This window comes from Seriola dumerili, unplaced genomic scaffold (assembly GCF_002260705.1).
Source record: "Seriola dumerili isolate Sdu_G_001 unplaced genomic scaffold, Sdu_1.0 BDQW01000276.1, whole genome shotgun sequence".
Classification (NCBI taxonomy): Eukaryota; Metazoa; Chordata; class Actinopteri; order Carangiformes; family Carangidae; genus Seriola; species Seriola dumerili.
In genome coordinates this window covers 1,076,536-1,097,360 of record NW_019174531.1, presented here as the reverse complement: position 1 = coordinate 1,097,360, position 20,825 = coordinate 1,076,536, and the positions used below count along the sequence as shown (strand labels likewise).

Here is a 20,825-nt window from a genome sequence, read left to right as displayed (position 1 = left end):
TAATTCTTGTCACTCTTTTTACTCTTAGGAAGTTAAAGATAATAAGAATGAACTTCTTCTCCTCCAGTCTTCCTCCTCTTATTTTCTTCACTTGTCTTCCTTCTCTTTCCTCCTTTGCTTCTCTTTATCTTTCTTCTTCATTCTTCACTCTCTTCCCTTAATTTTTCCTTTTCAGCTACCTATCACGTGATAGCACGATTTCCTAAGTCCCGTAACCCCACCCCTGATTCTAACCCAGGGTTACCTCCTGCCTTGAAAAGACTTGTGGTGATGTTGTGGATTCACTTGCCACTCTGTAGTTTCTGGCCGAGTTTTACTCTGCAGTTTTCTCTAAAACTAGGCAGGCAAGTCGTAAGTCATAGAAGAAGAGTCATATGAAACTGCTGGAGTGAGGTGCCAGCCCCCTCCGATGTCTAAATTAAATTAGCAAGTGTTTGCTAAAAGTTTGCCAGAACAGCTTAACAAATGTAAGGTGGTATTATGTCAGGCCCGAGTGTTGGAAAGCTGAAGTTCTTCTTCTGGCCAGTGGTGATAGAGATAGACAGACACACGGACACCTATCTACCTGCCTGCCAAAGTCCTCAAAACCACCTTTCTGTTCGTTTCTGACACAGTAGGCGTCTCCACGATCACATTTAGCCGTGATGACGCACACACACACACACAGACTCACAAGGTGAAAACAACACCCGGCCACACACTGTCGCAGCTGTTAAAAGGATGCAAGCAGTTTTAGAGCACACGACTTATAGCACCAACCTATTGTCACTGAGTTCATATTTCCTTAACACTCAGCCCTCTGCAAGCTTATAAATATATAAGTTAATGTCGATTCAGATGATTGTGCCACCGTTTTACCAGATGTTGGTATCTACATCATAGCCGTGGGGCGACTCGACTGTGCAGCCATCTGTGCACGGAAAGCTGTGGTTCAGAACTCAGTGAAGCTCTGTTATTTCCCTGTGCTGCCTCGTTCAGTTTCCAATAAACCAAAGCTGCTGGGCATCAAGTGTAATTCCACTGTGTGTAAACAGAGTTTTTGCTGTTATTGTCTCCAACGAAATGTTGTTGCAGCAGGTCAGAAACGTAGTCAAGGGAGGATTAAAAAGTTTTAGTCGTCATGGTTTCCCATCCGTCACAGATTCTCTGTAGCTAATACTCCCTGCCAAAGAATCCAACTCCTATCTGAACGTTTTGAGTTCTTTTTGTCATCCGTCAGACCATCCACCGTCTGAGTGTGGATGGGAAGTTCATTGATGAATTTTGAGTGTGTGTTGGTGAGACTCTTAGTGAGTTAATTAAAAGAAACAAACTGAAATGAACAGTTTCTTTGCACTAAATTCATCTAATACCAAACAAACAGAAAAGGTTTTTATGAACATCTTGAATGTTGTGTGATCGCAGCTCAAATGTCTCACTTACTAGCTTTGTGGAGGTTTGTACCGCATGTTCCAGCCTTTTCGTTATCAGCATCGAACCAAGCTACGGAACTTCAGTCACATCAGGTGGTCGTACATGTGGAGTAGATGGTAGTTGTTGGCGTTGTGTGTACCTGCAGAGGTCTTCAAGTTTTGAATGGTTTACCATAGATGCTGACTCATTGTGCCTTGACTCTTGACTACATGTATAGATGGTTCAGACATGTAAAAAAAAGTTCCACTTGGATGCGTCTCGTTGTCCTCGTTGAGTTAGCATCGCCGCATTCTGCTCGCCACGCTCCCACTGTTAAGCATGAATGGTGCTAAAAACCTGTTGATACACACAAGGTCCTGGTTACAAACAGAAGAGCGTTTGAGTGGCTGCAGCAGCTGTAAACACCCGCATTTCAACACATCTGACCGATCAAAGTTCGTCATGAAGTTCATGTCTGATGAGACCACCCACTCAACATTTGGCAACAACAAGCCATGTGTTCACTGAGGCCATTTTGCACCAAAAAACTAATTTAAATCGCCCCTCGGTGAAGACTTTGTTTAAATCTACCAGTGCACTGTTCTTCAGATGTGTAGGGTTCTTTCATTCACCCTCTGATATTTCCAGGCCTAATTAATAATCAAAGGTGGATGATAGGAAATGGAATGAGAATATTCAGGGCGAATATCGTAGACAGGCGAGCCAGTCTTTGGAGAAGCAGCCTCCTGACCTGACACGGCCCGGCATCAGCTGCGCTATGATGTGCTACACAACTGACTGTGAGGGGATGCGGGCATCATGGGGCACAACCAGCTGCTCTGTGCTGTTTAGGTCTGGGAGCGTGGTGCTGAGCCAGCAGTTGATGGAGGCAGCACAGTCAGCTCCAGAGTGGACTGTAAGTAATGTTTCAGCCATCAGTCACAGATCTAAATGGTGGTTATTTTTGATTGGCTGATATCTTTAAAAATAGAGAGACACAGACACAGACTGCTGACCTGTGTGTTCGTGTTAAGTGAATATATTATATCGTAGTTTTATATAAAGTGAAATGAAATGCGTGTATGATCATTATAAAGTCTGGCTTCAATTCATGACCTCGCCATCTGCGTCGCCAGTTTTCCCTCTCTCCAAAGTGTTTCTTTGTATTTGTCAGAGTTTCTGTACAGGTTCATGCAGACTTGCGTCTGTGAAGATTGTTCTCATTTTTTCTATGGGAAGTAGCATACACACATTTCAAGCCTCATTTTTAGTGTATATAATGATTATAAATGAAGCCCCAGGTCTTAAGTAGGGGTGGGATGGAGTTCCACCTGGACCTGGATCTCTTGGACTTTGTATTGCCATTGACACAGAGTCATGTGAGGTACATTTCATGCTCTGGATTCTTTAATTTTTTTTAAAAATGTGTTTTTAAATTATTTAGAACATCCAGTTCATTTATTTTCTTTTTTCTTCAAATCCTTGAAGAGTTTTTGTTGGACTGCAGTACTGTCAGTCTGGCAGATGTATTGTCATTTTGCTTACTAGTAAAGTCGAGTTGACTCCCTTCACCTGTGCACTTGACTGTTCTCCGTGCAGTTTGCTTTCAAGCCTTGTAGCTCAGGTGAATCAAACTTAATATTCTGGGCCTGTGCAAAGCCACTGTCAAAACTAGATTGGGTTTCTCAATCTCATAAATACTTTATGAAACCATGTTTGCATTTACAAAGTGGTGGAGTAAAGAAAAAATGAGTGTAGTTGGGGCTGGTTTCTTCAAACAGTGTGGCTTGGTGACAGTTTAGAGACTTGCTGCCTTTTTCATCAGACTGGGCTGAAATTGATTTGTCAAGGCCCGCAGTGTTTGTCTGACTGACACGTCTGAGAGAGTGATTTTTTTTTTTTTTTGGGGGGGGGGGGGGGGGTGATGGAGTCAGGCTAGACTGTACATGCTCAGAATGCAGAACGGGCCTGACAGACAAACAGACAGTAGACAGGCAGATACAAAGAGTGTTTTAGAGAGAGACAGAGGAATGAAAGGACTCAGGTTGTCTACATGCGCACACAGAACTCAACCTTTAACATATTGAAATGTTTCTCCTACTCAGAGCGAAGCAACAGCGCTGTTCACTGAGGGGTAAAACCAGTATCAGGCAGCAGTCATAGGTGTGATACCACTGAACACTGACATGTTTGGAAATGTGTTTAACTGATAGATGAATATTATATTAGCCAAAAGCAGAGATCGTCATCTGTTTTATTTTTTCTCAACTGTTTCTCAATCATTTAATCTAGTCAAAAATGACTGTCACAACACAAGAAATGATAATATGAATCGATAGATAATTAGAACTTTGAAATAACAGATTTAGAGCGAGGAGCAGGGAGTGAGAAAGGTAGAGGGAGGAGCAGAAGAAGAAGAAGAAGAGTTGGAAGCAGAGAAAAGAGAGAGAAACGTACCGAGCAGGGTTAAGAAGCAGATTAGCTCCGGTTCACCTGGACGGATGAGTCATTTAGGGGCCAGTTTTAATAAAAGGCTACAAAGTTCACAGACAGGTGAGGAGGAAACCTGCACACAATTAACCTCAGCAGCACCTGAAAGCCTCAAAGCATCACTGGAGCTACACTCACTCCTCCACCTCTATTAAAAGGCTGATGGGGTTTTTTTTTTTTTTTCTTTTTTTTTTTTTTGGTACTTGGTACTTATGAAAACTTAATTTACTTTCTCAGTTCATTCAAGAGTTAGTCTGAGAGGAAGTACTGGCATGTCATAAATTGATATTAAAGAAGAATCACTTCCAGGTCCTTTCCATTGGTGCAGGGACACGACTGTTTGATTGCATTTGCATTGACCTTTGCAAGTCCAGGCTCAAACACTGACGAAACACCTGGAAAATAAAACTCTTTTTCAGAACAAACTTTAAGTCAATGGAGGTCCCTATTAAAGCTGTCAGCATGTGCTCCCCTGCAGAGTGTGGAGCCTACAGTCAGACTGTCCTGCTGTTACAACATCTGCCATCAGCACATCACCTTACATTGTTTGATCTCACAGCATGTGTGCAGTGTAACATTAATTAAAGTAATGAGAACCCAGTAAAAAAAAAAGGAAAAAAAACCCACTGAAATAAAAAAAATGAAAATAATGATCTAAACAGTTTTCACATCCCTAAGTTTCCGCATTGATTCTTTCTGGCTCTCACCTGTGAAGTGATGTGCTTTGTCTTCCTAACAAACCCTAACAAACAAAAAAAAGAAGACCTGGGTGGTTGGCACGTCAACCACCACGGCTGGAAAAAAAGAGCTTTAGCATCATGAACATAACATCCGTGACAGGACTTTAATGTCAAAGTGCCGTCCACATGCTTGATTGACAGGGGGGGGGGCTGTCGAAGGATGAGCGAGTAGGACGCACTCCCTTGTAGCTCTGCCAAATTTCATTTTAAAACTTAATTTTTTACAAAACCAACGTAAAGTTTCTGCCACCGAAGAAGATAAAAAGTTATTACGAACTCCAATAAAGTGTAAACAGGTGGGAAAATGCCGAAAAAACTTAAATGGAAGCCGAATGCAGACGACGGAGTAGGCCCGAATGACAACCCAGGAACTGACTCAGACAGCCTCACTGGAGAGGCAGCTCAGAACATTCCAAGGGCAACGGATCCAGATCTTCAGGGATCTCCCGCCAGAAGTAGTTAAACGCCGCGCTGCCTTCACCCCGGTTAGAAAGCTGCTGCGTGACAGACCTGGGGTCATATTTGGACTTTTGTACCCAGCCAAACTACGGGTGTCACATAACGGATCGGAGATGTTCTTCACAAACCCAGAGGAGTCCCGCCGCTATGTGGAGCGTCAGTTTGGACCGTCTGAGGAGAATTGAGAGGCGATCACGATCAAGTGAATACAGGACCAATTAAAAGGAAGTGGGAGGAGGAGCTGGGGTTGGAGATAACGGAGAAGTCTGGGAGAGGGCACTGCAATTTGTAAACCAGTGTTCTCTTAATGCAAGACACCATCTAATACAGTTTAAAATTACTCACAGATTACATTATTCAAAGGTGAAACTGAGCAAAATCTACCAAGATCTGTCACCTATCTGGGATAAATGCAACTATGCAGAAGCCGACCCACTGCACAGTTTTGTATTGTGTCCAAGGTTACAGGGATTCTGGTTGGAGATTTTTTTCCTTTTTTTACAAAAATCTTGAAAGTGCAAATGAAGCCTGATCCTGTCATCATCTTATTTGGCGTTTCAGAAACTTCAAAAAACCTCTCAAAAGCTCAATACTGCTTACTGTCTTATGGTCTTCTCTGTGCTAAGAAACTGATTCTGCAGCATTGGAAAGGGAAGGAACTCCCATCTTTCAGCCACTAGATAACGATACTAACAGATACCCTTCACCCAGAGAAAATCAGATATGTCCTAACAGACAGATTGGAGGAATATAGGAAGATTTGGGGACCAATGATCACCTTTTTGAAAGGAAAGTAAATTATTTGTCACTCGGGCAGCTTTAACATATATCACTACTAGGTAGCATACCTCAGAGCCGGGAGGGCGGGTGGGTTTGTTTGTTTGTTTTATTATTATTACTATTATTATTGTTGTTGTTGTTATTATTATTATTATTATTTGCTATAGATGCTTATGTTTTGTCTGCTTGTGGTTGTTTTTCTTTTCTCTTTTTCTTTTTATTAAGTTCTGTCTTTTGTCTCTACATTATTGCTCTCAAGTTTTTTTTTTTTTTGTCCGTCCTGTAATAATGTTCTTAATGTTCTCACCGTTATTTTGTCATATGCACAGATGGAAAAACCCAAGGGAGCCTTGTTTTGCGCAATTTGTAATACCCGTTCTGGATTTGTTTTTTGCTTCCCAGTAAAAATATTTAAAACACGTTTGATTGACAGGTGAACTTTGGGAGGCGGAATACCACATAACGCCTTTTAAGGAACACGTTAAAGAGACCGCTGTTGCTCAGTTTGCCTTTCTGACCCAATCAAAGTCACTGCATTTGTGCCGTTATTTGCAAACAGTTGGTTTTCTGTCACTTGGATGATGAATTTAACTTCAGCTCGTTTCTGCTTCCAGAGGACGGTGCCCACTGGGCAGAGCAGCCTGGTTCTGCAGCCTCTTCTGTCCGACACCGAGTACAAAGTTAGCATCACTCCCGTTTACCCCGATGGAAACGGACCAACAGCAGCACGAATGGGACGGACACGTGAGTCATATTCGTGTTTAATGTGTTTTGACCACTGGTCTTTTAATTTAGCCGGTTCAATTTCTTTGCTTTCATTTTTCATGCAGAAATCATTTATAACACAAAATAACACAGTGAAGTAAAAATAAAAACACAAACAGACAAACAAACAAACAAAAGATGGTTTATTTTAGAAGACTCTCTGGAGGAAAAACATCATGTTTTGGCTCCTGGCGAACTCCAGGAGTCATTTGGACAAATAATCCCAGCAGATCTGACGCTGTGATTTAAGAGCAGAGATGAGAAGCTGCTGTGGATCAGAGCGCAGACCTCCTGACCCTGCCAACACTCTGACATCTTGTCGCTCTGATCTCCAGTACAGCTGTAGACACACAGAGCAAGGTATTAAGGGTTTTTTTTTTTTTTGCAGAGAAGTTGCTGTCAGGAAGAAATGAGGGAAAAATGACAGGAAAGAGATGGAAGAAAAAGGGAAAGAACTAGTAATAATGTAATGATATAGAGTAATAATATTTATTTTTCTTGGGATGTTTTTTATTACATATCTCTCCTGTACTTATTATTTCTCTCTCACTATCAGCTTTTAATATTTTTCTTCTCTAATTATCTTTTTTTTTTTTCCCCTCGCTTGTTCTCGCCTTTGCAATTTCCATAAAAAACCATGTCTCCTTTCAAGTTATGATGATGAGACTGAAATAATCATTTCATATTACAAGTATGAATAGAGAGTATAAACTGTAGAAAGGAGGGATAAAGAGTTGGTAAGTTGTTTGAAGACTAAAAATGAATGATAGCATAAACATGTTCTACGTAGATGTGTTTCTCGGGACTGGGTCTTTAAATGGGGAAACAGGATGGAACGGCTTCATTAACTCGTAAAACTTTTGGGAATCTAAGGAACAGCATTAGGTAGGTTGGGAGGTCGCTGATTCAAATGCCCATATAACAGTGCGCTGGTACACAGCTACAGTACACGTGTAAGGTGTGTTTGTGCAAGCATGTGAAACACTAACCTCTGCCGTGCCCCTAAGAGGAAGACTCAATCCTGTAACTGTACAGGAAGTGGAACTGAAACTGAACTCTCATTACTCTGAAAAACAGCAGCAACAACAACACTGCAATTTAAGCGGAACAGAAACTTGTTAGCTATTCATCATCTTTAGCACGCTGCGTCTGCTGAACAAAATGTTGCAAGACTGTTGCCAGAGGGGGAATGGAGATGGACTGGGGGGGGGGCGTTACCTGTCTTAACGCCAACATAAATGAAAAGGATTCCTTTCTGTCATGAAGTACACGGGGGAACCTGGTAATATCAGACCACAGTGAAGTTAATTAGTCTTTAAAATAAACATTGTCTGTGTAAAGATATTTTTAGATTAAAGCGAGATGATGAATGTTTTAGCCACTTAATTGCATTGGGAATGTTATTCATGCAGAGACTGTTGGGAATATTGGAGCTGTGCTTTCGGTTCAAAGCATTAGTTTGACTGGAATATCTATTGTAATGTAGCTGATAATTGCAATGACTATTCCCCTCAGTAAGGTCTTGTTATATTTCAGCAGCACCTCCATTAACTGGTAAAGGTATTTAAACACAAGCAAATGTTCTTAGTGAAGAAGGTTCAGGTGCTTCCTGCTGATTACACTCCAGACGATTTCAGGGGAGGAAAAAGAGATAGCAAGCTGTCTTGATAGCTCAGTGTACAACATTCATTTTCTTCACTGTGGAGCTGAAGACAGAAATATGTGGGAAGCATTCTTTCCTCTTTTGTCAAAACGTGACTGAACGCTGTGTGAATGCACCAGCAGAGGCTAATGATTTTCTCTGCTGCCAAGTGCATTACAGAACAAATACTCGGCTTTCATGGAGGAGGAAACACTAAATTCAAGACATTCATCTTACCACTCTGTCCCATCATGCCTCCCTGTGCAGCGCATTACACACATTAGCAGGCACTAACGACATTCTCTGCTTTTTAAACGATGGGGTCTCCGACAACCAGTAATGATGAATGGTTCCTGTTAGCGAGTGAGGGATGAGATGATCGCCCAGGGAGAAGCGACAGGGAATGCAGAGAGGGGTATGATTGGGTTTTTTAGAGTGAAGATAGATGATGTGACAAAGGGAGCCGGTGTAATCTGGGGATTTGAACCTATGAGGGATGGGGTGAACGCTGAGGGAGGCATGACAGGGAATGCAGAGGGGATGATTGGGTTTTTAGCCTCAAACTGAAAATAGATAATGTGACAGAAGAGGCAGAATAATTTGAGGATTTGATCCACTGAGGGATGGGATGATCACAGAGAGAGGTGTGGGAGAGAATGTAAAGAGGAAAGAGGAAAAAAAAACATGGATAATGTGACACAAAAGTCAGTGCAAACTGGACATTTGAATTTATGAGCTGATGTCTGACGGGTGTGACAGAAAAAAAACAGATGTTTGGAGGAGATATGAATCTGTGAGGGCTCAGCTGGTTCCTGAAAAAGAGGTGAAGTTACAGTGGAAGGGAAGATGGAGAGTTTTCCAACCTACCTGCATAGGAGGAGAATTTACTCAAATAAATCAGTGTCTTTTTTAATGATTTTGGTATTGGGACAAGGAAAGAAAAATTATTATTATTCTGACAGAAGACTACGTTTTGAAAGTATGAGGGATGTTGAAGTCGCTGAGGGAGATAAAGGAGGGAACTCACAGAAGCTGATAGGGGATTAGAGGTGAAATAAGTAAACATACAAAATAGAATTAGACATAGAACCAACAAAGTCACTCAAACAAAAAGTGGTTTCTTATTTTCTTTTATTCCTGAAATATTCTAGTTGCATGAAAATGAAATAATTGACAACAGCAAACCTGTCATATAGTGATAGTGATATCTGGACTTTATGTTCTTACTAGTAACAACAGTAGGACATTTTACTACTCCACTTCAGTAATGTTTGCACTCTGACTGCAGCACATGGTGACATTTTTCATTTGTCCTGAAAAGATTACAACCACCAGCGTATAAAAAAAAAAAAAAATTCCAGATTTTGCATGGCGAGCTAAAAATCAGAAACCAGCTTGGGAACTCAATGGTGCTTCACCACATCTACATTATGTTTGCATTTCCATTGCATCTGAACAACTGTGAAGACTGACCCATACCTGCTATGGCCTATAGCAACCAAAACTGAGTCTACATGCACAATTATTATCCAAGTTCCCAAAAAAAAGTTCCCCGGTCGAGAGGGTTTCATTAAATCACCGGTTTCTCATTACCGTTCGGCCTGAAGGGTGAAGACATAGAGGGAGGAATGGCAGAAAGAGCTCAGAGGATGATGGTAATTTTGTCAGCACCAGTGAGGACACAACAGAAGAGGAGGGTATAAGGTGGGGATTTGAACATATGAGGGTGCAGTCCACACTGAGGAGGGGGGATGTATGACTGAATGCAGAGCAGATGATTGGCTTTTTAATAGTGAAGCGCTGTGGAAGATGAAGAGGGAAAATGAGGCTGAAGAGCCGGTATAATCTGGAGGTTTCAGCTCGTAAATGGTGAGGACTGATACTCAGGGAGGAATGATGGAACACAGAGAGAATGGGATGGGAGGTTTTTAGCATTTTAAATGCTGGGATTTGGACCTGAAAAAGTCTCAAGTTTCCCATTAACCAAAGGGATCCTGAGAGGATTTGAATAAATCACGGTTCAGGAGGAACAAAATGGACTGTGGAGAGGTTAGAAATGTATGTGAGCGCACAGATGGGTTCAAAATCACACATCCCTCAAACAATTTAAAGACCCCCTTCAACATTAACCTTGTTAACATGTCCACATAGTGTTTTTTTTACATCCTGGGCTTCGTACTTCACATGCCTCCGAAACTAATCCCATCAACTTGTGGGCTAGGAGTTTCCATATCGTTTCAGAATAGCGCGAAGCCAGGTGTAGCAAATTATCAGCATTCCATAAGCTAAGGTAGCTAAGTCAGAGCTGGTGATCGGGACAAATGTTTGTCTGAAATCTGCAACATTAGCTGTTTTTGGATAATGTTGGGGCTAGTTGTTCAGCTTCGCAGTGAAGCCGAACCTTCATCTTATCTATTACTGTTACATTTCTAACAATGTAGAGAGCGATACATGAAATCCATTCCCATTCTGATACAATGACTTGTGGGCAACCTCGTACAATTTGCTTTTCTTCGTCTTCGTAGTCGGTTTCCGGTTTAGACACATATACCTGAATTACTCTTATGTTAACACTTGACGTTGTGCGGCGTATAGTTGCTTGTAACACAGAAAACAAGCAGTACTAAATGAGGCAAAGGCGTGGAGTTACATCCAAACCATCTTAAGGCCATGGAATAAAGTTGTAAATATGTAATGCTGAGCAACAGAGATGAGTGTTTTTGGGGTTCAGTCGATGCCAGAGGAGAACTTTAATACCATCCTGCCATTAATTCTGTTTTCCAAACTTCTGTCCCAGTTGTCATCCTAATGATAAGTCTTAATATCTGTCTGACAGACTAATTCAGCTGCAAACTTTGTACCAGCAGAGGGACTTTACATTTTTTTTTACTGTGCTAACTGTTGAAATTGTATTAAGTGTTATCAAACTTTTATCCTTCTGTGACTCTTACTCATTATCTTCCTCTTGCCAACTTGGTTTTTTGGTTTCTTTTCAGTTTCTCCCTGCACTCTTCTCTCTCTGCTGTGTGATGACAGTTTCCATTATGAAAGCACTTTATAATCACTCTGACATGCTGGAAATTACATTTTTAGAAAGTATTTTATTAATACATATATTTAGTTGATTTCCTTTATAACTATGATTTTGGTTTATTGTTTATTTCCTCTTTATCTTACTCATTACCGTTTGTTTTCTGTATTTTCTTCACCTTTGCTCTCTCATTTCATTTAAAATTTTTCTACCCCCCCCCCATCTCCCATCCCCTCCCTGTTTCGTTCTCTTTTCTCTTTTTATTAATGATTTTTCTGTCAACTTTACTGTGTGTCTCGCTGTGTCTCCCTTTCATCTTTTCATCTTTTTTTCTTCCTGTCACTGGTTTGAGTCCAGACGGAGGCCCTTGTGCTTATCACCATAGCAGCTGATAAAAACACTACAGGGTACTCCTACATCAAAAGAGCCACATTAATTCATTAAAAAACACAAACGCTTGCCTATGTTATCTTTTCACTTCCTCTTTTAATATACTGTGTTTTCACATAAATGTATGAATGTATAAAATGTGCCCTGATTGACATTTTATTTTGCCAACATTTCAGAGATTCAGTTAAAATTTAAGCAACAATTTGATAGAAACATAAAATCTGTCTTTTCTGTCTCCCCATCCCTCCTCAGTTCCTCTCTCAGCTCCTAAGAACCTGCGAGTGTCAGAGGAATGGTATAACCGCTTCAGGATCAGCTGGGACGTTCCACCTTCACCCACCATGGGCTACAGAGTCGTCTACCAGCCTCTATCTGGTAATTTACACACACATGATGCATGCTCCTGCACAGAAACTGTACCTGTCGTATTAAAATACACACAGGGCATTTAAATTGGTTCCAACACCGTCTGTACTTGTAGGAAACTGTTATAACCTGAAATTTAATTGTCGGCATCTGAAAAACTTCTACTTGAACAAGACTAAAAAGCTATAATCCCTCAGAGACATCTAGAACATATAGTGTACATCACACTCGATTATGTATACGGTATATGTTGGACGGAACATTGTTATATCAAGGATTTACCTATTGCTACCAGAAGTGCCTAAAAGTGTTTCACCAGTGAGTTTAGATTCATGTTCCCCAGAGGATATTCTGCAAATGATGTAGAAAAGTGGTGGTGCTAGAGGAAAGGTTACAGGAGCAACGAGATCATCATGAATATCTGTAACAAATAATTCCTCTGAAGTGTTTGACGAACAGGCCGGTAACCATCGTCACCGGGCCTGAAGACTTTAATACCTGCAGATATTAAAGTCTTAAACTGTCCATCATGAATCGTTTTATAGGAGTGCAGCGGTGAGCAGTAGAAACCTCTTTCAAGGAAACAAACAAGAAAAAGCATTGGATATACAGGCATACATATACTTGCTATTGAGAGAGTACATGAACAGTTTCCGTTTGTCTATATTAGTATGTTTCTGAAAAAGGATCGGTGTGCAATCAATTTTAAAGAAAACTACGAGCTAACTTACACATAATATTAATGAATCTGAACACAAATTACAAACCTGAAGATGAAATTCTCTTCTCATGAAACCACCAGGATACAACTAAAAGACACATTTTCTCTTCGCACTCTGTCATATTTTTGTGCTTTTCCACCACTTGTTTCTGTCTTCTCTCTGCCGGCGTCACCTTTACACCTTCAATCACAAGTTTCATTTTCCATACTCTCCCACTAACTGGACTGAAGTGAGTGATTATCTCTGAACCCGCTCCTTCCATTCACTCACCATTCGATCCTCCTTGACGTGTTGTCTTAATTATCCCGCCCCCTCCGCAGCCCCCGGGCCAGCTCTGGAGACCTTCGTGGGGGAGGACGTGAACACCATGCTGATCGTCAACCTGCTGAGTGGGACGGAGTACAGCGTCAAGGTCATCGCCTCCTACACCACTGGATCCAGCGAAGCCCTGTCAGGGAGGGCCAAGACCCGTAAGTCCATCACTGTTACTCAAATGTGATGTCGCAGCTTCTTTGTGGTGATTTGAGTCTCCTGATAGATTTATTTATTTTTTACCCTAAATATATTCAACAATAAAATGGACTGCAGACAAAACTTAGAAATGATATTAAACCAAATCTAACACATTTACAAATGCAATAGAAAAATATAATGTATAATATTGCTTCACCACAGTTTAATGACTTAATTACACAGACCAAACATTAATATGAACTATAAATAATGTCACTTATCATTTGTACAATCATCATCTTTTCACCTCTTCTTTCTTTTTGTTGCCCATTCTGATTTTCACTGATTTCCCTGCAAGATTATTTTTCACTGGACCTCAGTGACGGTGCCACCTGAGAAATTTGGGTTGCAACTGCAAACTTTCTTTTAAAAAAAAAAAAAAAAAAAAAAAAAATGTTTTCCCACCAGTTAGATGTTAATTCCTTGACACTAGTCAAGGAATACTACTACAACTTATTACAGTACGGTTGTGGCTGTCTTCACCAGAACCACTCGTTAATCGACTCAGTCGCTGCCTCCTCAACGCTGCAATTCTGCTTCAGTTCTTTTTATTGTTATAAATGAATAGTTGTAGTATAGTATGGATTGGATTGTGTTTTTCATTAGCATATTTACAGTATGTTTCATTCTCACATACTTTACATGTGCCTGCATCTCTTCATGCATTAAGATCTTCATTCAACTTGATGTCACAGTCCTGAGTAATATGCTTTACAGTGCCACTTCTTTGAAAACAAACATTTTAATGTCCCTCCGCTGGCATAATATTCCATTGTTTAAAGGAAATAGAAGTATAAATACTGATAAAACAAGATCATTGTTCTTCATCATCTCCATCATAATCAACTCTCATTAGACTAGTATTGATTTGGACTAACATGCCTGCTCTCAGACCATTTCGTCAGTAACTTTGTTGTTTGGTTGGCATTTTCTCAACCCGATCATTAATATACCTTGTTGTCTCTCTTTCTCTGTCCGCTGCACTACTTTGAACACAAGTGGATAAAACGATCTCCTCTAATCTAATCAGAGACACAGCCAGACACCGCCAGACGTCAATATCTTGATATCCATCCGACACTTTTAACCTAATTACATCCCAGCCCTGGAATGAACTGTCGACTCAATAGATTTAGTCGTCTCAGTGGTGATGTGGACACTTCCCGAGGCTCTTTGAGCATCTGCTCCAGTTCGATCAGTCAGTGGTTCTCAGGAACAATCATTTGAGTAGGAGCCTGGATTTCTCGCACCTGCATGATAATTAACCACTTCACCACAGGCTGGACTGTTGGTGAAGCAGCCCTTTTCAAAACCGAAAGGTCTCCGCTTTGATCTCCATGACGGCCGAAGCGACCGACGGAAAACATGCGTCCTTTTCAAGTGTCCTTGAGCAGGACACTGAACTTCCACCCTTTCATCCATCCTCATTTCTCTCTGAATAAGAACTCTCGAAATAAGTGTCAGCTAAATGCCTTAACTTGTAGTTTTAAATGGAGCGTGTCCCTTTGCGTTGGAGCCACTTTTTCCATCGTCTGCATAACAATTAAGCTCTTGATTTGAAGGACAAGTTTAAGGGGGTTGGAGCAAGGAAAAAGAGGAGAGAAGAAGGGGGGGGGGGGGGGGGAAGCTGAAGAAGATGGAGAAAGGAAGATGAATGAGTATGGAGATGGAATGGAGTTTGAAAAGAGAGTAAGATCATATGAAGGCCAGTGGGATCTCGCAGGAGGTGAAGGTGGAGTGGTCAGAGCATATCATAGTATTACTTCGAGCAGGCATGTTAATGAAGCCAGCGGACCAGTAGAAATCAGTTGACTGGATGTGTCAATGTCACACGCCAGGCACAAGTATCGAAGTTGTGAGACAGAAAGGAGACTGGAGCTTCAGCAGGTCCTTCCTGTAAAACCTTTTCAACTTATCGTTTGATTTAAATTCTGTCATCTTTAATCATCACATGGTAGGATAAACACGGGTATTTGGATGAATACTGACACTCCAGCATAAGCAAAAATAGCTGCGGATGTTGTTGCTGTGTTGTTGGTGGTGGTAGAATATAATCACATTTTGCTGACTGGAGAGCAAACCTTCAGGTGAGGTGGCGAACTTCTATGGATATATAGGTCTGAAGCTATCTCTGGTAAGCAGAAGGGAAGCCGCTACTGTGACGGCTCCTGACGGGTTGGAAGTGAGTCACTGCCCAAGTGAGGAAGTTCAGGAGTAAGGAGGTAGAGGTGGACGTGTGAGATCCGACCGGTGGATAGGTGCCATGTCAGCAGTGGGTTTTAATGCTGTACTGGACTGTTGTGGTTGTTTGTGGAGCGGAACATTTTCCGCAGTAAAAAGCAATCAATTAAAAATCCTGTTTCTCGGCCTGCTTATTGGTATATGTGTTTCAGGCTGGACTATGGTAGTTGACTGGGAGTTTCTGGCTTAGCTATCTAGGAAAGTTTTCCCTACCTGTGTTTTTCGTTATGTTTTTCACGCACGTTAAGCAGCGTCAGGCAAGTTACTAGTATATGTCACAGAGCTGAGCCGATGAATGATAACATAGCATGCGACGTAATAATGTCAGTCTGTGGGCGAGAGGTGTCGAATTTTGCACAGCCACATCTTGATAACTTGGTTTTGTTCAGACCAACCTACGAAGCCAGATAGGAGTCGAGGCGATTGCAACCTCAGATCAGGGCTTACATACGGGCTGGATGGATAGTACGAGGGAGTCCGCTGCATGCCAGATTCTCAAGACGAATTCGTTTCGAAATCATAACGAAATGGCCTAGTGCGTACATAGAAGTTACCTACGAGTACTGATCAGAGCGTAATTCAGCATTTTGGTTTGACTTTAACGTAACAGAGTATGTTAATCGGCCCGCTGTGTGGGTAAATACACATGTAGTATTACTACATAGTGTGTTAAAGGCTGTTGTGGAGTTGACAGCCAGTAAATATAGGATAGAGTGAATCAGAGCGGATATAATGATGGACGGTAGGCTCTAAAGTGAGGAATGTCCGACCTGGTTTATGTGTACGGAGAGTGGAGACATAGGATCAAAAACGTGTGTTAGATAGAGCTGGGTAGATGGGAAGAGCAAAAGAAGGCCAATGTCGAATATCACCGGGGAAACATGGCGTGCTAGTCATGTCTTTGAAACTCCGAATAAGTTTCTGAATAGCGTTGTTCACCGTGACGAAGGCATTAGCCGGTACTGAATAGATCTTGTCGCGAGAGGATGATGAGGTGGCAATACATCGACGCATTGGTGCTATAGAGCAGTGAGAGTGTGTGTGGGTATTGGGTTTGGTCGTGTGTGGTGATGGTGTTTGTGTGTGGTGTGGATGTTGTGTGGTGTGTGTGTGCTGTTTAAAGAGTGAGTCGTATAATAGTCCCGGCACTCGGTTCGAAGCAAGGGCAGAAGGACCAAGGTGGCAATCTGCTATAATCAGATATTTCCCGCTATAACGAGAGGACGACCGAGCGTATGACGCTGTCCGTCTGTAATCTGTAACGAAATCACAGGAATCCAGCGAGATGAAGAACGTGCACCATCGGGTGTCCTCTTGAAGACCACATGGCCGATGCCGTGTCGGCTATGTGCATCTGCTACAAACCGGCGCACAGTGTCACGCTTAGAAAATGCACCGCCCGCAAATTCACAGCCTCTTATGATAATAGCAGCCGGGCTGATTTGTCGGACGAATGTATATTGTAGCGGCTTTAGGTACAAGGTTACGGAAGAAGGTGGAGTGCAGAGCTAGGAAATTAAGAGATATGAAGGTGCGAAATGGCGCTCAGGATTGTAGTGGCCTGCGTAATCCGCTAAATATAGCGAACATGTAGAGCTTGACTGTGACATAGCAAGGATGACTGAAGAGATGTGGACAATTCAAAAACATCACATGTGATTAGCAGTCATTAGCACGCAATTCTAGGAGCGGGATGGAGGTAGGTACGAGCTACACATTACGAATGCCGGTGATCATTGTTTTGTCATGAAGCGCTGAGCACGAAACTTCTCTCTCCTGTGTTGCCGAAGGTGATCGTCCTTAGTTAACGCTCCCCCACCCCCCCCCCCCCCCCCCCCCCCCGTCTCTCTGCAGTTACCGTGCAGTCAACCACCTGAATGCTTATCAGGTGAGATACCAGTGTGTGCGCCCAGTGGCAGCGTCCACACGTCCCGACTGCGAAGACAATTTGTCAGACGCTACGCTCGGCGCCTACAAGAGTGGTAATCGAGTCCCTGCTCAGTGATACAGCGCACAGGCAGCGGGGGCTCGTCACAGCCGAAACGTTTCTCCACCTTCCGTACCATTTCTTATTTAAACACCTATATTCTACTCACCGACCACTCATGTGCCACAGGTGTAAAGGTAAGTAGCGTTTTCAGCATTTTTTTGTTTTTTTTCTTACATTACGTACTTATCTTGATCTTCTTTTGAACAAGTAAGGAGACAAAATTCCTTTCCATTAATTTGATTTCAAAACTCAGTGACTGAATCTCCTGTAACGTCAGAATCCTGAGAATAAATCCAGTGAGCCAGTTTCCTTGTAACCACATGTACAGCTAATCCATGTAAGTGGCATTCGCTTGCTGGAAACCATAGTGCACACCAGCTACAACACGCAACTATAGTTCTTATCATGATCCACGCATTCTAAAATATCACTCTCCTAACAACTCCTACATTTACAATTAAGCATCTTGAATTTGTGTATGTTATATTTTCAGGATCCCTTTTGCAGCTGACTTTAATGACAACAGCTTGGCTCAGTGGCTGCATGCAGAGAAGAGTTGGAAGGTTTTCTTTTACCTACTTTTCATGAGCTGTAAGTCTTTGTGCTCAGGTCGCCGTTGGCGCACAGAGATCAAATAAATCTGACCCTTTAGTAAATTCCGGGAACATGTTGGAGGTTTCCTTTTACGAAAAAGCATTTTTCTTCTGTGTGTTTTTGTTGGTGTTTTATTGTTGTTTATAACGGGTTAGCTGCATAACGAATTCCCTCCTTTGATGATAATGAGAATCACCTAGACCTTTATCCACAGGGGACATGTATGAAAATGCAAATAAAAATGCACACCACAACACACACACCAAATGTTCATTCCTGGTCTCCTAGATTATCTGGTAGATTTTCACCCGACCTGCCAAGGTTATTTAACTGTGACCAGTCGCATCACTAGCGCTCCATCAAGTATAAAGTGGGATATCGTAACGCTGTGTGTGCAGCTGTAATTCTCCGCCTCAGATTTTTTTCCATCACGCTCTTCTACGCTTGCATTTCTGCACGGGTAGGGGGCTCATTTCATACTCGCAATGCTTACATTAGTGGGAGTTTTCAGTAATGCAGCACAGAGAAGTGTCCAATTTTCTGAATCCCTACAGCCCTGCGATGACAAAGATATTGTTGTAAAGTCCCATCAGAGACGGTTGAGATGTCTTAAAAGGTTTAGCTTGTGCAGACAAGGAAGGCTTACAAGCTCCAGCCCGGGTGACATTCACATTTGCTGTGTTGAGAAAATACAGGAAAAAAAAAGCCTAAAGGTTGGTATAATGGCTGCCAAGTGTATTAGAGATGAATTGTTCTTGGTAAGGGAATGACAGTAATGACAGCTTGTTGTGTCTGTTCTAAGCTTAAGGAAAATAGAATAAAATGTCAGAATAGAACAAAGATGAATAGAATTTATTTCTTCTCATCAGGTTTCTCTGGAAGTTTCGGTTGTGCCTGCAGCTTGTTCTCTGATTGTGAGAAGAAACAGTTAAAACAAAACAAATACAAGCACTTCTATTTGAAGTTCCTCTTTGTTGAAGCCAGTTGCCGTGGTTTGTGTTTCATCAGGAAATGTTAGAGAAGTCAATGTGAAATCGTGTCGTTGGACACTTAATAATATCAGAAAGCTCAGAACTTCAGTTGCTCTCTCGCTGATGGTAACATGTTTATTTGTTTATAGCTTGACAGTGAATGTTTAACGTTAGTGAAAGATGGTGGTTGTAGGTTAAATGTAAATAACACATTATAATGTATTCTGTATTAAACCAGACCCAAGAATGTGTCCCTGTACTGTCCCTATAAGTGAAACTTTTCGATTGTAATATTCTCCGATTGATGTTTAATATTATGAACAAACTTCCGTGTAATTCATTGCCCAGCATTTCTGTCCTTAGCTAATGTATAAATTATATCGACAAACAGCTGGATGTCCAGCTATAATGTCAAACTTTACGTATTGAAATGTTAAACGTTGAGGGGGGAAAACTACAGAGCTGCTGCACAATAGACTCCCTGTTGGCTTTAAGAAAAACTTAAAACAGCTTGAAACCCTTAAATTTCGCGCTTCGTGTCTTTGGATTACTTTCAGAGTCTCAATTAAACTCTATAAAAATTCTGTTCTGTTTGACGTACTTTGATGTATTCATTCTCTAGCTCCTGCTGTCAAAAGGGGCTCTGCAACAAAGTCACCTCCACATATATACATGCCTTCGTCAATTATTAAAGTCATTTTCCCGGTGCTGATTCTCCGCAGCCATCTCTGCTCTCGTCGGCGCCAGCAGAAATAATGTGTATTTCTTCCCATTGTTTGAACACGTGGTAAACATCACACACTTACAGCAACCAATATCCATATATATACATAACAACAGATGGTGGTGGCCCACCCGATTTCGGATTGATCTTACTTCCAACTCTTTCTCACTCCGTCATACCCTCTAGAAGGTAAAGATCTGACGTTATATACATCCGTCATCCACCACAATAGGAATAGTAATGCTGTTATTCACACCTTTAGGCCTTACCTTAAGGCAACATCTAGCGTTGTCATCATTATTCTATAATAAAAGCCACATATTATTGCAGTTCCCATCGAGTTTCCTTCAGCAGGGCTTCCGAGGTATTGGTTCCATGGCTTAACACACAATAAGAGCTAAATGAGAGATTTATGTCAACGCAGTCTGTAAATAAATTACTAGAGGAAGATGCGTCCTACTGCGGGAGAAAAACAGAGGAAAATATGTGAATTATCCTGTTTTGCATTAGAGATTATAGAGGAATCATCTAATTATAGTATTCAAAGAATCAAACCTTTCCTGTGCAGAATAATTAGAATACCCCTGCTAAATAACACATACATATCAGCTGATGCACGGTCCCAGAACACTCTGGAAACACTGCCAGCCTTTCACTGATGAAACAACGTGGACCGTCACAACAAATTAGAGCCACAGCGAAATGGATCTCTATTGCAAAACATTTTCAAACTGTTGTGACTTCTATAACTGCATAACTGAATATCAGTTCTTTTCTTTTAGCACCAATCAAAACAAACAGTAAAAGATCCTGAAAAGCTTGCACTTAAATGTTTGGTCAGATGCCCAAACTTGATCAGTCTGTCTTTAGATCATGTAGTATTCCCCGCGATCATTAATCATCATTTTGTATTTGTAATCCAACTCAACAGTGTGTGTTTCAAAACTATCCACAACGAGCCTATTAGAGAAGTTTTTGAGCCTGTTTTACAAGCATAATCGGTATGCGTCCTCGC

General features: G+C 41.5%; 1 protein-coding gene across 1 annotated transcript in view; it reads left to right on the top strand.

Moving 5' to 3' along the window:
- The window catches only part of LOC111230650 (collagen alpha-1(XIV) chain-like), a 170,546-nt gene that overhangs the window by 33,262 nt on the left and 116,459 nt on the right, over positions 1 to 20,825 (top strand). Inside the window, exons 16-18 of the mRNA XM_022757440.1 lie at positions 6,476 to 6,605; positions 11,942 to 12,064; positions 13,098 to 13,247. Coding sequence (XP_022613161.1) covers positions 6,476 to 6,605; positions 11,942 to 12,064; positions 13,098 to 13,247 — 403 coding nt within the window. The remainder of the gene's footprint in view (positions 1 to 6,475; positions 6,606 to 11,941; positions 12,065 to 13,097; positions 13,248 to 20,825) is intronic.